Below are 23,273 nucleotides of genomic sequence, written 5' to 3' on the forward strand. Positions count from 1 at the left end.
ATTCGAACCAACCCCTGCAGGGATTGCCTTGGGCTACAATCCAGTTGCCTTGGATTCTATAAGAAAAATCCCTTTGAGAGAGCATCCCATTCAAAACTTATTCATATGTAGCTTAAAAGCCACCCAGGTTGTCCTATCACCTGCAGCAATTATTCACATGCAAGGGAACCAAGAGAGCATATCCTACTTTGAAGGTCAAAGAATCCCAAAAATACAGGAAAGGTGTGTTTTGGGGGGCAGTGAGAATAGTGTTCAATTTGTGGGATAAGACCAAATTATAAAGTTGTTATTTTAAAGGGCTTTTAAATGCTACACAGGATGAACTGCCAGCATCCTGAAGAATTATAAATAGAGCTTCATGTTTTTGTGAAAATGCCATATATTCATTTCAAAAAGTGCTTGGTTCCAGTTTTATTATCAGTGCCTATCAGTACAGCACGATGTTTAAGAGTGTGGACCCTGCAGCCAGACTACCTACGTTTGATTCCTGACTGCTACTTAGTAGACATGGGGCCCTGTGCAAAGCCCTCATTTTTCTCATCTCTAAAATGGATATAAAAGACTGTTGAGCCAACGCATATAAAGTTATTACTACAGTATCTGGCATATTATAGATGTTCAATAAACTTTGGCTATTATTATGATTGTTTCTAGGAATCTAAAATTCTCAGCATATTCACTGAGATCAGGGTAATACTAAAGAGGGTTCATTGAGACCTGGTAAATGCTATATATGCACAGTGAATTCTTCACTTAAAGCTCTACCAATATTCAGTGCCTGAACACAATCCTCATTTCTCTAACTGGGACACTGCATTTTGATGATATTTGATCATGACATCAGAAGAGACTAAATTCACAGAAATACTTAGAAATTCCACTTGCTCATAAAATAGGATAACTGAATAAAAAAATGCAAAGTATAAAATTTGTTTAGACTTCCACACCAACTCTATTTTATCCTCCAAAAGGAGTGTTTTAGGGTCAATTTCACTAAAAATTAAATTTATTAAGGGAGATAATTCAAGCAGTTATGCTAATTAGCAAGTGTTAGAGCCATAAGATTAGACAGTTAGCTTAACACTGTCTGTGTTGTCCAGATAATTAGATGAAAACTTTCCTTTTATTTATTCCATTAGCCCAGCTAATTTATGGTAATTCCCTATAGCCTTCTTGCCTATAGATTTTATGGATCTAAGAGACCTAGATTCTATATAAAAATTAAACAACTGGGGATTTCAGAAGCAACGTGAAATATATATATATATATATATATACACACACACACACACACACACACACAGTAGAGAAAAGACAGTCTCTTCAACAAGGGGTGTTGAGAAAGCTGAACAGCTGCATACAAATCAGTTACAACACTCCTCAAACCATTCACAAAAATAACCTCAAAATGGCTTAAAGACTTAAATATAAGACATGACACCATAAAACTCCTAGAAGAGAACATAGGCAAAACATTCTTTGATATAAATCATAGCAACATTTTCTTAGATCAGTCTCTCAAAGCAAAAGAAATAAAAGGAAAAACAAATGGAAACTAATCAAACTTAAAAGCTTTTGTACAGCAAAGGAAACCATCAACAAAATAAAAAGACAACCTATATAATGGGAGAAAATATTTGCAAATGATGTGACCGACCAGGGCTTAATTTCCAAAATATACAAACAGCTCATACAGCTCAATAGCAAAAAAACAACCCAATTAAAAAATGGGCAGAAGACCTAAGTAGACATTTCTCCAAAGAAGACCTACAGATGGCCAACAGGCATGTGAAAAGATGCTCAACATCACTAATAATTAGAGAAATACAAATCAAAACTACAATGAGGTATCACCTCACACCAGTCAAAATAACCATCATCAAAAAGTCTACAAATAGTATATGCTGGAGAGGGTGTGGAGAAAAGGAAACCCTCCTACACTGTTGGTGAGAATGTAAATTGGTGCAGACACTGTGGAAAACAATATGGAGAGTCCTTAAAAAACTAAAAATAGACCTACCATATGATCCAGCAATTCCACTCCTGGTTATATATCTGGAAAAAATGAAAACTTTAATTCAAAAAGATACATGCACCCCAATGTTCATAGCAGCACAATTTACAATAGCCAAAACATGTACAATAAATAACCCAATCAACAGACAGTTGGCTTAAGAAGATGTGGTGTATATACATACAATGGAATATTACTCAGCGATAAGAAAGAGCGAAATATTGCCATTTACCGTAACATGGATGGTCCTAGAGAATATTATACTTAGTGAAGTAAGTCAGACAGAAAGACAAGATATCATTTCTATGTGGAATCTAAAAAATAATACAAATGAATCTATATACAAAACAGAAACAGATTCATAGACGTAGAAAACAAACTTAAGGTTACCAGAGGAGAGAAGAAGCAGGGAATTTTATTCACTATCTTGTTTTTAATAACCTTTAAAGGAATATATGGAAAAAAATAACTGAATTACTATGCTGTGCTCCTGAAACTAACACAATATACTTCACTTTTTCAACTTTACTTTAATTTTTTTAAAAACATGCATATCGGGGCTTCCCTGGTGGCGCAGTGGTTGAGAATCTGCCTGCCAATGCAGAGGACACGGGTTCGAGCCCTGGTCTGGGAAGATCCCACATGACGCGGAGCAACTAGGCCCGTGAGCCACAACTACTGAGCCTGCGCGTCTGGAGCCTGTGCTCCGCAACAAGAGAGGCCGCGACAGTGAGAGGCCCGCGCACCGCGATGAAGAGTGGCCCCCGCTCGCCGCAACTAGAGAAAGCCCTCGCACAGAAACAAAGACCCAACACAGCCAAAAATAAATAAATAAATAAATAAATTTATTTTAAAAAAAAACAAACAAACATGCATATCTAAAGAAAAATGCTTTCTTTTGCCTATCTACAAACAGCAATATAGATATAGAATTTTGGTAATTCTTTCATGGAAGTAGTATGTTGTACAAAGCATAATATTCTTTCTACATAAAAATACTTCATTAACAAGTTTGTTTTTATTTTTTGTGTGATAGTCTATTATGAAACTTATTCAATTAGTAAGGTCTTATGAGTAATTCCATTCTTGTAGCAACCTGTTTTCTCATGGTCATTGAAGCAAATGGATTTCTAAAGTTCTTAAAATATCAATCAGGCAATTGTAGCATCAATGAAATTAATAATTTCTTGCCTGTCATCTTGAAGGAAAATCATTTGTAGTGCATAATTAAACTATCTAAACTTCTTTATTAACTTTTCCCTACTTTATTGGGAAGCACAGTAGAATTTTTAATTCTGCGAAGTGTTCAAAGCATTTCTTGATCATTTTCTTATCTCTTCTTAGGTTACCCATTGCAGACATTGGTTTCTTTGTACCCCATTTAATTAACTTTGATTTCTAAAGAGAATAAATCATTGTATCAGGGTGTGAGGAATGTTCCAGAAATAGGGAACAATACACAAGTTGGAGATAAACCTCACCATTGTAACTAGGCTCTGCCAGTGATGTTTTCCTTGAGTGGAAAATAATGTATTCTCTAAGTCTAGTGCAGGAGATAAAAATGTTTTGGAACTACTCAGCAATATTTTTTATTCTATTATGATTATTATGGATGGATTTTATTTATTTTTGAGAAATTTTATCTATTGAGAAAATGTAAACTATGCCCAGTTTGTTCCAGAAGGGAAAAGCAATGCTATGTTCAACAGAAATGTCATAATAAAACTATTCCAGGTGGGACCAAAAGTAGTAAAGAAAATTTTGCCTAAAATACTCATCCTTATGTAATAAAGAAGAGACATGATTAGATCTTAGAAATATCTAATAAAATTAATGAACTATTAAAAAAAAATTAATGAACTATATAAATACAACTATCAAATCATTTAAAGTGTTAAGAATTTTCTACTAACACAGGGTTTTTTTAATAGATAACACTGGTTATTTATGAACATGTTCTCTAAGTAACTGCCATCTATGTAAGAATTTTATGGAGGAGTGTTTACTTTTTGTAATAGATTTGCCAGAAACTTCAAATGATGCACTTACTTTCCAAGGCTTAACTATTTCTTTTTTATTGCAGCCCTTTGGAGTGAATCAGCCTGGACCTTATATCATGTATACAACTGTAGATGCAAATGGATATCTGAAAAATGGTTCAGGTAAGACTTGATATGCATAATAGCACCTTTAATCAATATATTAACAAAGTAAACTGGATGACAAAAATTATCATGTTTTCACATTCTTTATAAAATCTTCACTTTTTATATTATCCTTTGTCTTTCTGTATACTTACATCAGTAGATTACAAAAGGTCCTCATGACAAATATATTAACATTAAATTCTTCATATATCCCTACTGTATGGAACCACATAATTATCCTTATTTTTCAGTTGCAGTAACAGAGATTGGGAGCATTTACTTCAGTTATCTTGATCAAAGTATGAAATAGTAAATTAGTTAACAGAGCTCATCTTAGAAGAAGTGAAAATTAGGAATCCAATCTACTCCTAGATTAATCCTAGTTTTTTCATATGTGGACTAGAAACTGGAATATTATACAAATTTATGTAATATTATGTAATCATATGTTTTGATATATGATTATAAAGAAAAATCTTGTTTTGCATTTGAATAAAGGGAAATGCAATCAATCAAGACAAAAGGGAAATAAGACTAAGCAAAGGATGTCTGATCTTGACAGATGGCTAGCTGACTGAGATACGATCCAAATCACCATAAATACAACTGTGAACATTTCAATTCTCTAAGGAGGAAAAGGAATCCTAACATATTCATATGCTTCTTTGAGAGTGCTAGAGTCCTAACCATGAAGAAGTACACGTAAACAGAGTTACTGTTACTCCTCCATTTTTAAATGAACTAAAAAAAGGGAAGAACTCATTATATAGCCATTTTCATTTTATATAATGGCATAACATAATATACCAGAGTGCATTTCCTTTTAAGCTAATTGTATACATTTAATACTGTCATCATGCTACTGCATCAACACAGAAACATTCCATGAAACAAAAACTGTCTGAAAAATTCAAGGAGAAATTTACAGACTCAGTTACAGTTTACCCTTGACCAACATGGGAAGTTAGGTGCACCATCCCTCTGTGCAGTTAAAAATCTGCCTATAACTTATAGTTGGCCCTCATTCCTCCGTATCCTCCAATTCAACCAAGTGTGAATTGTATAGTACTGTAGTATTTACTATTGAGAAAAATCTGCATATGAGTGGAACTGCGCAGTTCAAACCTGTGTTATGCAAGGGTCAACTGTATAGTCAAATACGTTAATGTACCACTGTCAGTCAAGGAAACTTAAAATAAATCTGGATATAGTTGATTTGAACAAATTACTTATTTACATTTTAATTCATATCTATATTAAACTGTATATAAAAGATTCCAGGACCAGCTGGTTTTATTTTTTATCAGTTAACTCTTTGAGACTTTCAAGATGCACATAATTTTAGTTCTAGATTAGATGTTTCGGAATGCAGGGGGAAAAAAAGTTGAAGTTACTTATTTCATTTTATGAAGCTAGTATAACTTCATAAAGCTAGTATAACTTTATGGCTAGTATACAAAGCCATTATACCCAAAAGCAAAATCTTAGCTGACTGGTGAATTATCAATCAAAAATGCTGTCTAAAATACTAACAATTTAAATTCATCTGTATTTTGAAAGAATTACTTACTTAAGACCATCAAGTAGGTGATTACCTCGGGAATGCACTGATGGTTTAAAATGGGGAAAATTTCTTTATTTTCATAACAGTAAATCAATTTTTTAAAGATTTGTCTCCCTCTTTTTTTTTTCATATAATGTATATTGTGTAAATCTTTCCATGTCTGTTCATCTAGCTAGTCCTAATTTTTTTTAATTGAAGTATAGTTGACTTATAGTGTTATATTAATTTCAGGTGTACAACATAATGAATCAATATTTTTATAGATTATATTCCATTTAAAGTCATTATAAAATATTGGTTACATTTCCTGTGCTGAGCATTATATTCTTGTATCTTATTTATTTTATACCTAGTAGTTTTTAACTCTTAATTCCCATACCCTATCTTGCCCCTCTCCCCACCACTCTTCCCTCTGGTAACCGCTAGTTTGTTCTCTATCTATGAGTCTGTTTCTATTTTGTTGTATTCATTTATTTGTTTTATTTTTAGATTCCATATATGTAAAAACATACAGTATTTGTCTTTCTCTGTCTGACTTACTTCACTAAGCATAATACCCTCAAAGTCCATCCATGTTGTTGCAAATGGTAAAATTTTATTCTTCTTAGTTCTAGTTTCTTTTGGAATTGTTTTGTATGTGGATACAGTAACTGGATAATTTGCTGGGGGTTTTTTTCAATATAACAATACAACAGTAAAGATCTATGTGATATATTTTTGTGCAGTTAAATGAATAATTCTCACTTCATAGAAAAAATCTAGAAAAATACTCATCAAACTGTTAACATTTATCTTGGGAGAGCAAGATTTCAAGAGATTCACTTCCTATTTGGTACATTTCTATAACTATTTACTACTTTTAGTCCTTTTTATTTTTAAAAGATAAATTTTACAGCAAATTGAAACCTACCAAAAATTAGATATAGAAGATATTTTTTAATCAGTGATTGTTGTTCACAATATATATTTATTGAACCTCTACTACAAACTAGGCATTTGTACCTAGTAGGATATCTTATTAGATGCTAAAAACCCATTCAATAATATTCACTACACATTGCTGTTTTTATAAGTAAATGGAAAAATATTTCCGTAGCATGATTGCTTTTTAATCTACTCCAAAACAATAATGGAACATTGGGTTTATTCTCACTCAATTATATATTTACTTCTTCCCTGGATTAGGAAGGAATTTGTAAGCATAAACGCAAAGGAGAAAATATCTATAGAAAAGATAAATGCATAAATCAAATGAACGCATACATTTTCATGGCAAAAAAGCATAAACAAAGGTAAAAGACTATAGCAAACTGGGAAAATCTAAATGTCCAACAATTGAGAAATAATAAGTTGTGATATCTTATAATAATTTCCAGCCTACAAAATATTTTAGAATAATTTTTGATAAAATGAACAGATGTTTATGGTATAACGCTTGGGAAGGAGGCACATCTGTGTGCATAATCCAAATTGTGTGGGTGTGGGTGTGGAGTTTTTAAGTGAACCCATGTATAGGAAAAATATAGAAACAAAATGACATATAGAAACATTACCAGGAATACCTCCTGGTTGTGGGATTTTGTTCTTTATTTTTTGCATTTTAGTTTATACACTGATCATATATTGCTTTTAATTTGAGAAATATGTTAATAATAAGTAATCATAAATATTTTAAAAATATTTCACACATATACTATATTTCATGCATAAATATATGTTCTAAACAGGGAAGTGGCACTTAATTTAATTGATTTAGGAAGTACTATTATGAAAACCTGCCCCAAATTTTAAAGGATGAAAATTTCTAGTTTAAATGTTAATTAAGCATGTTGAAGTCTAAAGAAAAATTACTTGGTTAAACTATACCTTCCAACCCATACAGCCCCGCTAGTAGAGAACTTTCCACTCTAGAAAGAGAACGACCACATATGAATACTTCAGAAGCTGCAACCCTGGTTTTCTTATAGAGCACCTAAGGGTCACTACTCATTAGTGGATCATGAAATAAATTTAATGGGTTCTGTTAAGGGCTTTTTATTTAAAAGAATAAAAGGTAGAAAATATCAAGTGTATCCTACATTTAGTATTGTTTCATGAAAACTTTATTTTAGGGTTTGTGTATCTGTGTTCTTACTGGGTGGTGACATAAAATGCAGTTGTTACCGTGGGCTGTGATCAGAAAAGTTTGAAAGCCACTGCCAGAGACAATAACATGCCTTAGTGTTATTCAAAAAGGCCTGGCCTAATTATCCTTTCTGCTCGTAGACAGATCTTATTGTTACCAAATACTCTGTGGTCTTACTCCACTTCCTAGCAAGGCGTGAATAGCCAAATGTTATTAGACAATTATATTACAGAGGAGTCATTAATTTTCTAAATAACCATTTACTACTCTTGTAAATTAGCCAGAGACCGGCAATAAGTACCCGAATTTCCTAAATAATATTTAATAAGAACTTAGTAGATAGGAGCATGTAGGCCAAATTGTATGGATTAGGAAGTTGTTGGTCATTTCTAAATAATAACACTATTAGACCAAGAATTGTTTTCTACCTCTTAAATTGCTTATTTGGCCCTGCTGTTATAAAATCATTTCCCTTTAGTCCTCTAACGTTACTATTTGTTAACATACCTGAGAAAAGCATAAGTAACCTTTACCTACTATGCATTCTTCATCATATGCTTCAAATATAAGAGCAGTTAAAATGTATGGTAGACTGATATGAAAGGGCAAAAAAGCATTTGGATTAGGTATAACAAAATTCATATTGATGGTAAACATTAGATTATTGAGAAAAAATGATTTGTTGTAACATATAAGCACATTGTCTTTCTATAATTTTAACCTTTCAGGTTTCTCCATTTTAATCAGTAATTGTCCATTACATCTTCCAGTGTCAAAACACATTTTATTCTTTATGTTCATTTCTCACCTGCGTATTTTCTGAAATTATCTTCAAAGTATAGTCGTGTTCCATTTATCCACACATAATTATCCGTAAAAGAATGTTTTAGTCTTGAGTCATTTTATTTTAATTACTCATCACATTTTAAATTCTCATACCCAAAAATTTTAGCTTGAGCAGTACTTAATCAGGCATATTTTTGTGTCAAAAATCATAATTCATAACAAGATAATGGAAAGAGTTGTTATGCCCTGCTGGATTATCCATGACATTCTTCTTATCTGAAAGAATGAATTCTTGCAAGAAGAATCATTCCCTTTCCTTACTCTCACATCAAGTAAAGACCTCACAGGAATAGTCAAGTCCACAGAGATAAAGATGAGGGCATGGCGAATAATGGTTTTTTTTTTTTTCACTGAAATGAAAGAGACAAAGGGAAGGAGGGAAAATATGGAATAGCTCTAAGCAGTACTGATACATCCTCTTCATTTAATTATAAATTGAATTAATTAATTAATTACAAGAAATACAGAGAGTCTGAGAAACTTTAAGGAAGTTTACAAATTATTCAGCTATTCAGCAATTAGAAATCTCATCTACACAGATGCAAGTGGGTCACAGTCATATTCTGGAAAACCAAAAGAAAGAAAATAAGAAACTGTAGTGCCGGGCTTCCCTGGTGGCACAGTGGTTAAGAATCCGCCTGCCAATGCAGGGGACATGGGTTCAAGCCCTGGTCCGGGAAGATCCCACATGCCGTGGAGCAACTAAGTCCGTGTGCCACAACTGCTGAGCCTGCACTCTAGAGCCCGTAAGCCACAACTACTGAGCCCACATGCTACAACCGCTGAAGCCTGCACGCCTAGAGCTGTGCTCTGCAACAAGAGAAGCCACTGCAATGAGAAGCCCGCGCACTGCAACAAAGAGTAGTGCCTGCTCACCGCAACTAGCGAGAGCCCGTGCGCAGCAACGAAGACCCAACACAGGCAAAAATATAATTAATTAATTTTTAAAAAAAGAGAGTGAAATATTTGAAGTGTTGAAAGAAAAAGTCACCAACCTAGAATTCTATATACAGCAGAATTTTCTTTTAAACACAAAGGAGAAATAGACTTTATCAGACCAACAAAAACTGAGGGAAGCATCGCCAGCAGATCTGCTCCCCCAAAAAAGTTAAAAGAAGTTCTTTAGGGATAAGGAGTATGATAGGTCAGAAACACATACCTATATAAGAAAGGAATAAATAAATGAAGATAAAATAAGACCTTTTATTTCTTAGTTGATCTAAAAAATAACTTTTAGATTGTTTAAAGTAATAATAGTAACAGTGTACTGGATGATGATAGTATATGAATAAGTGACATGAATGACAGCAATGTCATAAGAGATGGGAGGGGGAACCAGGATTATGCTGTTATTTATCTAAATTGGTCCTTTCCTGGAAATGACAATCAGGAATTCCTTACTACCAGCTTTGCATGATAACCTCCTTCAGTGAAACAGTAGTGGGTTATAAAACTTAAATACACTTTATCTTCAAAGATGAGTGACTTTGCAACACTTACCCCTAATTTATAGAGAACTAAAGAAGACATGAGATTAAATAAGGGTAAGGAATAGTAAGAATAAATCAAAAAGAAACTTATAAGGACAAATCGATAAATATGAGCAAGTAAAAAAGACACAAGAGTAAGAGAATAAAAATTACAAGAGAGTGATTGTATTTGACAAGTGAAAACCTCAGGAGCATGAGAGTCATTTGTAATATGTATGTTGTCGGAGAGTGGGGGCTGTGCATATAGACAGTATTCCACAGTGTAGTGGTTTGCTCTGTGAAGATTTTTTTAATTATTATTATTCAAAAAATATTTATTGAACATACCAGTATGAGCTATGATCCTAGGTACTTTAAGAAGTATAAAATAGGGTCTTCACTGGTGGTCCAGTGGTAAAGAATCTGCCTTCCAACGCAGGGAACGCGGGTTCGATCCCTGGTTGTGGAACTGAGTTGCTACATGCTGTGGGGCAGCTAAGCCCACATGCCGCAAACTACAGAGCCCACGTGCCCTGGAGCCTGCACACCAAATCAAGAGAAGAGAGAAAACCTGCACGCCACAACTAGAGAGAGGCCCGCACGCCTCAATGAAAGATCCCTCATGCCTCAACAAAGATCGCAGGTGCCACAACTGAGACCTGACGCAGCCAAAAAAATGGAAAAAAAAAAACAAAAAAACTACTCATAGCAGCCAAAAAAGATTTTTTAAAAAAAGTATAAAATATATTCATCATCCTCAAAAAGTTTCTGGTTTATTTGGAGAGTAAAAACAAGAAAAAATAAGATGATAAGCCACTAATGAAAGATTTTTAGAAGACTAGTAACTTTCTGGAAGATGACTGACTTCACTATTCACAGGCCCCTTCTATAAGACAGGTGTCTAGAGTGTGGAGTCTTAAGAAAAGACTAGGATTCCATATCATTACCTCTAAGACTTCGTAAAAATTTGATATCCTTCTCCTTATTTACCTGGATAACTGAACATGACACTTTGCCAGGTGCTATGAATGTGCAAAAATATTAAGACATTGTTACTTTATATTTCAAATATCAAGAACTTTATATTTCAGGAGCTAGACATAGGTATTTTAAAATGACTTATTAAATAGTAATTACAAAGCAATAAGTATCAAATTAATGGCAACAATAAGTGTAATAGGAACTCAAATAAGAGGCCATTGTGGACTGACTGACAGGTGACATTTTTGTGAAGGAAGTCTTCCTTTGAAGGATTGGTGTATAATATGGATCAGAAATGAACAAGAAGTAATATATATTTAGCATTAGCAAAGTCAAAACATGAAAAATATAACTTTATTAGGAGCAACACAAAAAGGAAATAATTTGACAAAGAAAATCTTGTTTTGTTTTTTAAAAACAACACACAAAAACTATAATATCTTTGAATATTTTCTTTTTATTTCCATAAGTGCATTGAGGAAAAACTCTAGTATCCTAGACAGATATCCCCATTGGTTTTATTTAGTTGCTCTAGTGTTTTTGTATAGCTTGGCAAATGGCCTGGAATTTAGTATAGATTGGTCTTTACACAAAATATTTCTTATTTTAAAATTTAATTCAGTGAGCAGTTTACTAACCATTATAATACATTTTTACTTAATTGTGTACATTTATAAAAAGTAGCAATTTAAAATATGAATGCTACGTAATTTATTTCAAGATTTTATATTTTTTTAAATCAATAAACAATGTAAAATAGGCCTGGTTGCCTATTTCTTGAAATATATTTTAAAATAAAGAAAAGAAAGAAAAAACGAATGAAAAATCTCTATTTAACAAGTACAATGGGCTTCCCTGGTGGCGCAGTGGTTGAGAATCTGCCTGCGAATGCAGGGGACACGGGTTCGAGCCCTGGTCTGGGAGGATCCCACGTGCCGCGGAGCGACTGGGCCCGTGAGCCACAACTACTGAGCCTGCGCGTCTGGAGCCTGTGCTCCGCAACAAGAGAGGCCGCGATACTGAGAGGCCCGCGCACCGCAATGAAGAGTAGCCCCCGCTTGCCGCAACTAGAGAAAGCCCTAGCACAGAAACGAAGACCCAACATAACAACCAATCAATCAATTAAATAAATAAATCTTTAAAAAAAAAAAAAAAAAAAAAAAACAAGTACAGTATTGGGGACTTCTGGTTTCCGGTCCAACATGTAAAAAGAGCTTGGAAATCATACTCCCATCCTCCCTTCCATTCCCACCCCTGCCCCAGCCAAACGATGACCAAAATGAAAATCAACACCTCTTCTTAGATCCGTTAGAGAATTGAAGACACAGGGCAAACCGCTGCCCCCAAAACTGGAAAGACAGACAAATGCATAAAATGGCAGCTTACCAGAGCAGAAGCCACAGCTAGGGCCAGCCACTGGCAGGGACACTCAAAGGGTAATTCTGGGGACTCAGTTTGAGACTAGTTTAAGAGATTAAAAACTCCTACCTTTGGGGACCCAAACTTTCATGATTTTTACCTCCGTGAGCCACACAGGTTCTCAGGGTCAAGATCTAAGAAAAATCCTCTTGTGCTTCTGTCAGGAGAAAGGGGGAAAATAAACATTTTCAAATACTCCCAGAGCTACAGGTCTTCTTAACAAAGGCCTGCCCTCAAGGGAAATTATTTTACGAAAACCTAACCAACTTTGTTTTTTACCAGAGCCTAACTGACTTGGTGGTAATGAAATATCCAGCTCTAGCCCCCCTCTAGTCTTCCTGTTTCACCTTCATAGGTGAGAGGGGAAAGGACCTGAGAAGCACTTATGAAAGTCACAGCCCAGGGTCATAGGCTCACTAAAAAACTGAGACCTAATCACAGGACTAGAGAACACTTACCCTCCCCCTACATCTTACCACCACATCAGTCAGGCTCCTATATAACAACAGGGGAGCAAGGTTCAAACCCTATTTAAAAAGGAAACCCAAAGATTACAGAAGAGACAAAAACAAGGACACTAGAGGAAATTTTAGCCTCCGACACCTACAGCTGCAGCAACCAGTAAATGCAATCTAATTCATAGCCAGATAAACATAAAACCTCACACTAAAGACCTGTTTACCTTAGTTCTTTTTGCTTGATACATCATGTCCAGCTTTCAACAAAAAATTACAAGGCATGCTAAAAGGCAAAAAAACAAAACAAAAAAACCCCACATTTTGAATAGATAAAGCAGGCATCAGAACCAGACTCAGTTATGACAGAGATTTTGGAATTATAAGACTAAGAATTTATGGTAACTATGATTACCATACCATTATGGTAACTATGATTAATATCCTAAGGGCTCAAATGGAAAAAAAAAAAAAAAGGAAATGCTAGAAAACAAAAACACTGCAACAGAAATGAAGAATGCCTTTGATTGGCTCAGCAGCAGCTTGAACATGGCCGAGGAAAGAATCAGTGAGCTCGAAGATGTCAATAGAAACTTCCCAAACTGAAGAGCAAAGAGAAAAAGGAATAAAAAATATAGTTTATCTTAATGAATATTGAAGTGCAAACTGCTACACTAGTGGTCCCAATGACTCATAATATAGTCTCCTTCCACATTCACTCTGCTTAACCAACGGGACATCAGCAAACATGACACAAGTATAGCCTTGACAAGCTCTTAGACTTTGAGACTTACCCTCTTGGGATGCTGCCCTGAGATCTGCCCAGTCTAGTCACCTTAAGAATGAACGATTGTAAGGAGAGGTGCCTACTCAGGCCTCCCAGCTGATCTGCCAGCTGAATGCAGCCATGTGAGTCAGCCCAGCCAACCCACAGAGTCATGAGAAAGAAAATGGTTATGGTTGTAAGCCACTAAGCTTTGAGTTGGTTTGTTATACAACAATAAATAATCACTAGAAGGAATGTATTCTGTTTGCTTAAGAGCCAAATATGAAAGAATTTACAGAGATGGACCTGTCAACAGTATTAAAAAGGTATGTTTGAGAAGTGCAGACTTGAGTAGACAGTAAAGGGAAGGAAGTGTGGAGAAGAAATTGAAAGCTTAGGAGTTTAGGAGAATGTGCTTACTGACATTTCACAACTTTAATCACGTCCTCTAGGAAAAAGGTACATGTGAAATAAGTGACTTTAGTAAAGGAAAAATTTAAGGCATATTTGTGCTTTGTGTCTGTTGATAGCCAAGAATTGCATCTAGGTCTCTCCAAGTTGACTAACATGTGACAGATACCTAGTCTAATAAACATTTATTTTTAAGTCACGTTTCATTAAAAATAACCTATCTTGCAATTTGGAACTAAAAACACTGCCTCTCACCTTCGATTTATAAAGTAGCTATGTGTCTTTTATCCCTATTTCAGAACGAAACAGTTTTACTCCCTTGTGGTTTTTGTCACCACCAAAAAACACAGCTTATAGCAAAATGCCATGGCCTATGGGTTTGCCTCTCAAAGAGGTATAGATCCCCAGCTTGAAAAATAAAGTGCACTAAAGCACAAGCCAAGCTTTCCCATTTAGCTAATTTATACCACACTGTCCACTTTGGAAACCAGAGTTTATCTTTTTAATCCAGAGAATGACAGCTGGAACATAATTGCACATAACCTCAGAAAAGTTTACCTCCTTAATACAACTCTGTACAGGAGCACTGACCATTAAATTAGACCTCCACAGGCAATAGCACCCAATGCAATTTGGCTTTATGAGAGTTGTAGATTTATTTTATTGTTTTCCTTTGCATTATTTTTTCATGCACTGGCAATGGCTTTTATCATTCCTTCATTAGGTGCTATGTGCATTAAGCTCTAGAAAAGCAATTATCAGAATCAAACTACTCAGTTTCTCAAAAAGTTAAGCATAGAGTTACCGTATGAACCATTAATTCCACTCCTACGTATATTCCCAAGAGAATCTAAAATATATGTCACACAAAAACTTGTACATCGATGTTCATAGCATAATATTCATATTCATAATAGCCAAAAAGTGTAATAAACAAACCAAATGTCCATCAACTAATAAATGGATAAACCAACTGTGGCATATCAATACAATAGAATATTATCCCATTAAAAACATGAAACATGCTATAACATGGATGAACCTTGTAAAACATTATTCTAAGTGAAAGAAACCAGATACACAAGGCTGCATATTACATGATTCCATTTATATGAAATGTCTAGAATAAGCAAATCCATAGAAATAGAAAGGAACTTGCAGGTGAGGGTTACCAGGAACTGGGCCAGAGAAGAAATGGGAAGTGACTGCTAATGGGTCCAGGGTTCCTTTTTGCAGTGATAAAAATGCTCTGGAATTAGTGGTGACAGTTGTACAACCTTGTGACTATACTAAAAACCACTGAATTGTACACTTTAAATTGGTGGACTTTGTGGCATGTGAATTATATATCAGTTTAACAAAAGGAAAAAAACTACTCACATTCTAAATTTATAACTGGGAAGCAGGTTGACAGGTAAAGCTTGAACCAGGGTTCTAAGCTTCCTGATTTATTCCAAAAGAGAAATCAGAAAAACTTCTATGAAAAAATGATGTTACACTCTTTTTCAGGAACTAATATCAAGTTGAAATTCAACCTAAGAAAAAAGCAGAAAATGTGAGGAATGATTATATAATAATATAAATAACAAATAACATTTGTAGTTTTGCAGTTTTAAAAACACTTTTATATACATTAAAAGTTAAGTTCTGTTGTTGTAATTGTCTCATAAAACCCATTCAGTAGGTGGTATTGTAATTCTGATTTTATAGATGAGGAAACATTCAAGTTGTATTTTTCTGTTGTTGTATGTTTAAGCATCCCCAGGTCAAGGTTTGTCTTTTTCATCTCTGTGTAAAAGGCATACAGTGTGCATTCAGCAAATGTTAAGGTGAATGAATAAACAAATTAAGGCTTAGGGAGGGCAAGGGACTTTCTAAAGATCAAACAAAGCAGTGTGGAATACTATCTTTGGCATTCAAATCCTGTGTGCTTTCCATAATATCACATCACAAGTCTCCTGTGTTAAGGAACACATTTGTTCAAGTTCCAGCCTTTAAGCTGATATCAAAGTTATTTTAATTCAGAGCCAAAATGGAGGTCTTCAACAGCTGTCATTGATATGGCATATTATTAGACCTCAAAGAAAACTAAAGTTAAACAACTGTACAAACTTTACTTTGTTGTTTACTACCAAACCTTCAGGTTAGTAGAGCAGACATTTACCAAGTGCCTGATATGTGTCAGCCACTATGCTGGGCCCTAGGAATGGGGCATAGAAATGATTAAGTCACTAGATTGGAAGCACCTAAGCACCTCTTCTTATGGAACTATTTTCAGTCTAGTAAGAGGTGATTCCACATATTTCATCACTTTATCCTTGTCAGTTATCTAGAAGCTGAGTTCAGAAATAAGTCAGAATACTCCAAAGGATTAAGTCAGACGTCAGTGGATTCCTTTACTCTCCATTATAAGCCACCCATTGACTACCAAGAAAAGAAGCCAACCATTGTTTTAAGAAAATTTCCATAAATTGCTACAATCCTAACTTCTGAAATACAGGAATTTAGCATTTAGGCATGTAGCTTCATGAACTCCCTATATAATGTTCACTTACTATAATACAGGCTCTTTCTTCTGGATCCACATTCTATAGCACCTGGTAACACCACATATTTTTAAAGGTATTAACTACTTTCTGTACATAGATTATGCCTTTCTATGAAGACAGCCTATTTCTTGTTCTTAAACTGATTACTAAGTAGGACTGTTAAAAACCAAGGTGTATTTATATAGCGACATTAAATTAACATGTCTTAGATTTATAATTTGATCACAGATTGATTAAGGTGCTTCTCCAGTCAACAGAGTGCCTGATATATAGCATGGTGCTTAATATCTATAGAATAAACAAACTAATTAATCACAGACTTAGTAAGTGATTAGTGAGAATCCACTTACACTGGAAACTAACTTCTCTCAAAGTCCAAAAAAAATGATGTGCCTTAGTCATATAAGCCAGTAGAAGATTTTACCATCAGGCAGAGAACAACTGCTTCATTTCTTTTTTCTATGTGGGTTGCCATCCATTCAATTTAAATCAGTGAATTTTAAGACAAAAATAAGAAGCTATGATTTAGTAAGTGTTTTAAATATCAAGTGTCTATAGCCAAATTTTAAAATTAAATTCCAATATTTTTATTATACTCAGTCAAAATTTCTTTTGGCTTCTCCTCACCTTCCAAATCTATTTTGTCCTCTTTTGTTCCCCACTTCTGAATTCTGGTGTCACATTACAATATGATGTTGAGAAGTGCAAGTAAGTTTAGCCTGTTGACAATAAGGAGCCTTTTTGCAATTACCATGTTCTATATATAGGAATTAGCTGTCTCTCCCTAGAAGTGGCTAAACACTTCAGCAATGAATTTAAATGTTGAAAATCATCACTGTTTTGATACATTTTATCACTTGTTTTCTTTGACTGCTATTCTATCTTAGTTGATAATTTATTGTTTAAAAAGTGGTCACTGGTATATATTACCAGAAATCATCCTACTGTAACACCTACGATATTCTATATTATCCAGAATATTTGGGACAGTGGAGTCTGAGATCAACTCAATATTTTAGTAAGAAGCCACAAAGGTCACCTTAGATTTTTTAAGTAACTTCCACAGAGTTAGAATACATATATGTAGCATCTGACATAGAGATTCTTTTTTATAAAGTTCACATGTAAGTTGTTTGAAATTTTTTTAAATTATTTTAAAATATCAGAAAAAGGATTATATTATCAGAGTAGATCATAAACACCAATTTCACTGCTAGACTTTTTCTGGCTAAGATATCTGATTTGATAAACATTTACAATGAGCCTTATCACATTAGATAACACAAATTATTACCCCAGGTTCGCATTCAAGAACAAAGAACCATGATAATTGTTATAGCTAGGAAGATTTTAGTAGCTATATCAGAAACTTACTCTGTTGGCAATTAAATTAGAATAGCAGCAAATGAAAGTATTTTTAAACTTTTAATTTTATCATTTGTCAATACCTGTTTTATCCATTGATTTTAATAGAATCCTAATCACTCTTGATAACTCAGTAACATAAAATATGAAAACATATTTTTCTCTCAAAGTCTTAGCTTAATTTTTCTTGACTTTAGTCTACCATTTGTTATTATCCAGCTTGCCATTCTCACAATTATAAATTCTTCTCACAGAGAAACATTTTCCCCTACCTGATATTCTAACCGTTTTCTTACAGGAAAATATAATTTAAGACACACACCACAGGGGACAAATACCTGATGATGTTTCTTTAACATCCCCCTACAAGCAGTGAGAGTAGTGCTAAATTTTTCACTCTACCAATTATAACTTTTTAAACTATCTGGAATGAGCCAGAGAACCTGAGCTTATTCTAGTGTCGGTTAAGGGCTAGTCCATAGCCAGAGAGGATTGTCATGTTCATAATTGTATCCCCTGTGAACATAATCGTATTAAAGTTGGTGTCTGTAATAGAAGATCAACAAGATAAACCAGGCTCATCTCACAGAAGAATTGCTTAAATACCTCGGGCTTTAGGTATAGAATGGGAACATCACAAAGCCTAAGGTATGCTCATTGGGCTCAAATGCCCTACAGTCTGGATTTACAAAATCAACAAATGCCATGTTAACTGGAATGACTATGTAGAAAACGTTACAGGCTACCAGTCATATCCTAGGACCCCACAAATACAGAGATCCAAACAGTAAAAGAAATGAACAACTGACATTGGTGGGGAGGGGAGGGGATGGTATTCTGTCATTAGAAGTCCTTTTTATAGAGCAATAAGACAAATATCACACTTCTTTTTCAACTGAAAAAAGGATCACAGGTAATGATGAAGGATGTGGCATTTGTAATTAAGCTGCCAAAATGAAAATCCCAGCTCCGCCATTTAGTAGCTATGTGGTTTTGGTCAAATTGTTTGACCTCTTGATTTCCTCATAATAAAGTGAGGATAATTGATGTCACAAATGCCTTTTATGTATGTATTATAAATTATTCAGAATTCTTATATATAACTGATACTTTACCTTTGGGTAGACTGTCTTTCTGTACTGGTATCTATGTGGTATAAATTGATATCGTATTTTTGAATTGGAATATGTTACATGTCTCAGGTCTGACACATTTGGAGGATAGAAGTTCTTTCATTTATTCATCCATTCATTGAACAAATATGTACTGAGTGCCTAATATACGACAGGCCTGTTCTAGGCTCTTATAATATAGAGGTGAATAAAACAGACCAATTTCTCAGCCCTCATAGAGATTACATTCTAGTAGGTGAAAAGAGGTAATAAACATAATAAGTAAGTTGTTTTAATACTATGTCGTGGTTAGGAGGTGATATCTACTGTGGGGGTGGGGAATAAAGCAGGGTAAGAAGGATAGAGAAGGAGTTATCAGTTTTATGTAGGGTGGTCAGAGTGGCCCTGAGAAAATGTCATTTGAACAAAGATTTGAAGGATATAAGGGAGTCATACATATGGTTAACTTTTGAAGAATACTCCAGGTAGAGGAGAAAGCCAGAGCAGAAGCCTTAAGGTATAAGCATTCCTGGAATTTCCAAGGAACAGTGGAGAGACCAGTGTCTTGGAGTAGAATGAAAGAAGGGGGTTAAGGAGTAGAAGATGAAATCTGAGTTAAATGAGGGCATGGAGTGTAAACTGAGTGAAACAGTAGACTATAGGAAGAGCAAGAGCTAAAGCAGGGAAACTAATTGGAAAGCTAGTAAAATAATTCTGGCTAGAAATGATGGTGGCTTTGACCAAAGTAATAGTCATGCAGGTAGAAATGTTGTGATTCTGGATATTTTGGGATTGTGGATATATATTTCATTTCTTGGCAGACTGGGTAGAGGATATGAGGGGAAAAAAGTACTGTAACTTTAGGGTTACTGGCCAGAGCAAGTAGAAACATGGAGTTGCCATAACTGAAATGGAGCAGGTATTACAGAAGAAAAATCAGGAACTCTGGGTTTTTTTTGTTGTTGTTAATTTTTTTCTTTTTTCTCATTAGTCATCCATTTTATATACATCAGTGTATACATGTCAATCCCAATCTCCCAATTCATCACACCACCACCCCCAACCCCTGCCGCTTTCCCCGCTTGGTGTCCAAATGTTTGTTCTCTACTTCTGTATCTCAATTTCTGCTCTGCAAACCAGTTCATCTGTACCATTTCCTAGGTTCCACATATATGCATTAATATATGATATTTGTTTTTGTCTTTCTGACTTACTTTACTCTGTATGACAGTCTCTAGATGCATCCACATCTCTACAAATAACCAATTTAGTTCCTTTTTATGGCTGAGTAATATTCGATTGTATATAGGTACCACATCTTCTTTATCCATTCGTCTGTCGATGGGCATTTAGGTTGCTTCCATGACCTGGATATTGTAAATAGTGCTGCAGTGAACATTGGGGTGCATGTGTCTTTCTGAATTATGGTTTTCTCTGTGTATATGACCAGTAGTGGGATTGCTGGGTCATATGGTAATTCTATTTTTAGTTCTTTAAGGAACCTCCATACTGTTCTCCATAGTGGCTGTATCAATTTACATTCCCACCAACAGTGCAAGAGGGTTCCCTTTTCTCCACATCCTCTCCAGCATTTGTTGTTTGTAGATTTTCTGATGATGTCCATTCTAACTGGTGTGAGGTGATACCTCATTGTAGTTTTGATTTGCATTTCTCTAATAATTAGTGATGTTGAACAGCTTTTCATATGCTTCTTGGCCATCTGTGTGTCTTCTTTGGAGAAATGTCTATTTAGGTCTTCTGCCCATCTTTGGATTGAGTAGTTTCTTTTTTTAATATTGAGCTGCATGAGCTGTTTATATATTTTGGAGATTAATCCTCTGTCCACTGATTCATTTGCAAATATTTTGTCCCATTCTGAGGGTTGTCTTTTCGTCTTGTTTATGGCTTCCTTTGCTGTGCAAAAGCTTTTAAGTTTCATTAAGTCCCATTGGTTTATTTTTGTTTTTGTTTCCATTACTCTAGGAGGGGGATCAAAAAAGATCTTGCTGTGATTTATGTCAAAGAGTGTTCTTCCTATGTTTTCCTCTAAGAGTTTTATAGTGCCCGGTCTTACATTTAGGTCTCTAATCCATTTTGAGTTTATTTTTGTGCATGGTGTTAGGGAGTGTTCTGATTTCATTCTTTTACATGAAGCTGTCCAGTTTTCCCAGCACCACTTATTGAAGACACTGTCTTTTCTCCATTGTATATCCTTGCATCCTTTGTCATAGATTAGTTGACCATAGGTGCGTGGGTTTATCTCTGGGCTTTCTAACCTGTTCCACTGATCTATATTTCTGTTTTTGTGCCAGTACCATATTGTCTTGATTACTGTAGCTTTGTAGTATAGTCTGAAGTCAAGGAGTCTGATTCCTCCAGCTCCATTTTTTTCCCTCAAGACTGCTTTGGCTATTCGGGGTCTTTTGTGTCTCCATACAAATTTTAAGATTTTTTTGTTCTAGTTCTGTAAAAAATGCCATTGGTAATTTGATAGGGATTGCATTGAATCTGTAGATTGCTTTGGGTAGTATAGTCATTTTCACAATATTGATTCTTCCAATCCAAGAACATGGTATATCTCTCCATCTGTTAGTATCATCTTTAATTTCTTTCATCAGTGTCTTATAGTTTTCTGCATACAGGTCTTTTGTCTCCCTAGGTAGGTTTATTCCTAGGTATTTTATTCTTTTTGTTGCAATGGTAAATGGGAGTATTTCCTTAATTTCTCTTTCAGATTTTTCATTATTAGTGTATAGGAATGCAAGAGATTTCTGTGCATTAATTTTGTATCCTGCAACTTTACCAAATTCATTGATTAGCTCTAGTACTTTTCTGGTGGCATCTTTAGGATTCTCTATGTATAGTATCATGTCATCTGCAAACAGTGACAGTTTTACTTCTTCTTTTCCAATTTGTATTCCTTTTATTTCTTCTTCTTCCCTGATTGCCGTGTCTAGGACTTCTAAAGCTATGTTGAATAATAGTGGTGAGAGTGGACATCCTTGTCTTGTTCCTGAACTTAGAGGAAATGCTTTCAGTTTTTCACCATTGAGAATGATGTTTGCTGTGGGTTTGTCATATATGGCCTTTATTAAGTTGAGGTAGGTTCCCTCTATGCCCACTTTCTGGAGAGTTTCTATCATACATGGGTGTTGAATTTTGTCAGAAGCTTTTTCTGCATTTATTGAGATGATCATATGGTTTTTATTCTTCAATTTGTTAATATGGTGTATCACATTGATTGATTTGCATATACTGAAGAATCCTTGCATCTCTGGGATAAATCCCACTTGATCTTGGTGTATGATCCTTTTAATGTGTTTTTGGATTCTGTTTGCTAGTATTTTATTGAGGATTTTTGCATCTATTTTCATCAGTGATATTGGTCTGTAATTTTCTATTTTTGTAGTATCTCTGTCTGGTTTTGGTATCAGGGTGATGGTGGCCTCATAGAATGAGTTTGGGAGTGTTCCTTCCTCTGCAATTTTTTGGAAGAGTTTGAGAAGGATGGGTGTTAGCTCTTCTCTAAATGTTTGATAGAGTTCACCTGTGAAGCCATTGGGTCCTGGACTTTTGTTTGTTGGAAGATTTTTAATCACAGTTTCTATTTCATTATTTGTGATTGGTCTGTTCATATTTTCTATTTCTTCCTGGTTCAGTCTTGGAAGGTTATACCTTTCTAAGAATTTGTCCATTTCTTCCAGGTTATCCATTTTATTGGCATAGAGTTGCTTAGAGGATGCTTTGTATTTCTGCTGTGTCTGTTGTAACTTTTCCTTTTGCATTTCTAATTTTATTGATTTAAGTCCTCTCCCTCTTTTTCTTGATGAGTCTGGCTAATGGTTTATCCATTTTGTTTATCTTCTCAAAGAACCAGCTTTTAGTTTTCTTGATCTTTGCTATTTTCTTTGTTTCTATTTCATTTATTTCCGCTCTGATCTTTATGATTTCTTTCCTTCTGCTAACTTTGGGTTTTGTTTGTTCTTCTTTCTCTAGTTCCTTTAGGTGTAAGGTTAGATTGTTTACTTGAGATTTTTCTTGTTTCTTTAG

At 34.7% G+C, this 23,273-nt stretch overlaps 1 protein-coding gene across 1 annotated transcript in view; it reads left to right on the forward strand.

Moving 5' to 3' along the window:
* The window catches only part of ITFG1 (integrin alpha FG-GAP repeat containing 1), a 262,527-nt gene that overhangs the window by 223,241 nt on the left and 16,013 nt on the right, over nucleotides 1-23,273 (forward strand). The window contains exon 14 of the mRNA XM_057533264.1: nucleotides 4,098-4,176. Coding sequence (XP_057389247.1) covers nucleotides 4,098-4,176 — 79 coding nt within the window. The remainder of the gene's footprint in view (nucleotides 1-4,097; nucleotides 4,177-23,273) is intronic.

This window comes from Balaenoptera acutorostrata, chromosome 19 (genome assembly GCF_949987535.1).
Source record: "Balaenoptera acutorostrata chromosome 19, mBalAcu1.1, whole genome shotgun sequence".
Taxonomy (NCBI): domain Eukaryota; kingdom Metazoa; phylum Chordata; class Mammalia; order Artiodactyla; family Balaenopteridae; genus Balaenoptera; species Balaenoptera acutorostrata.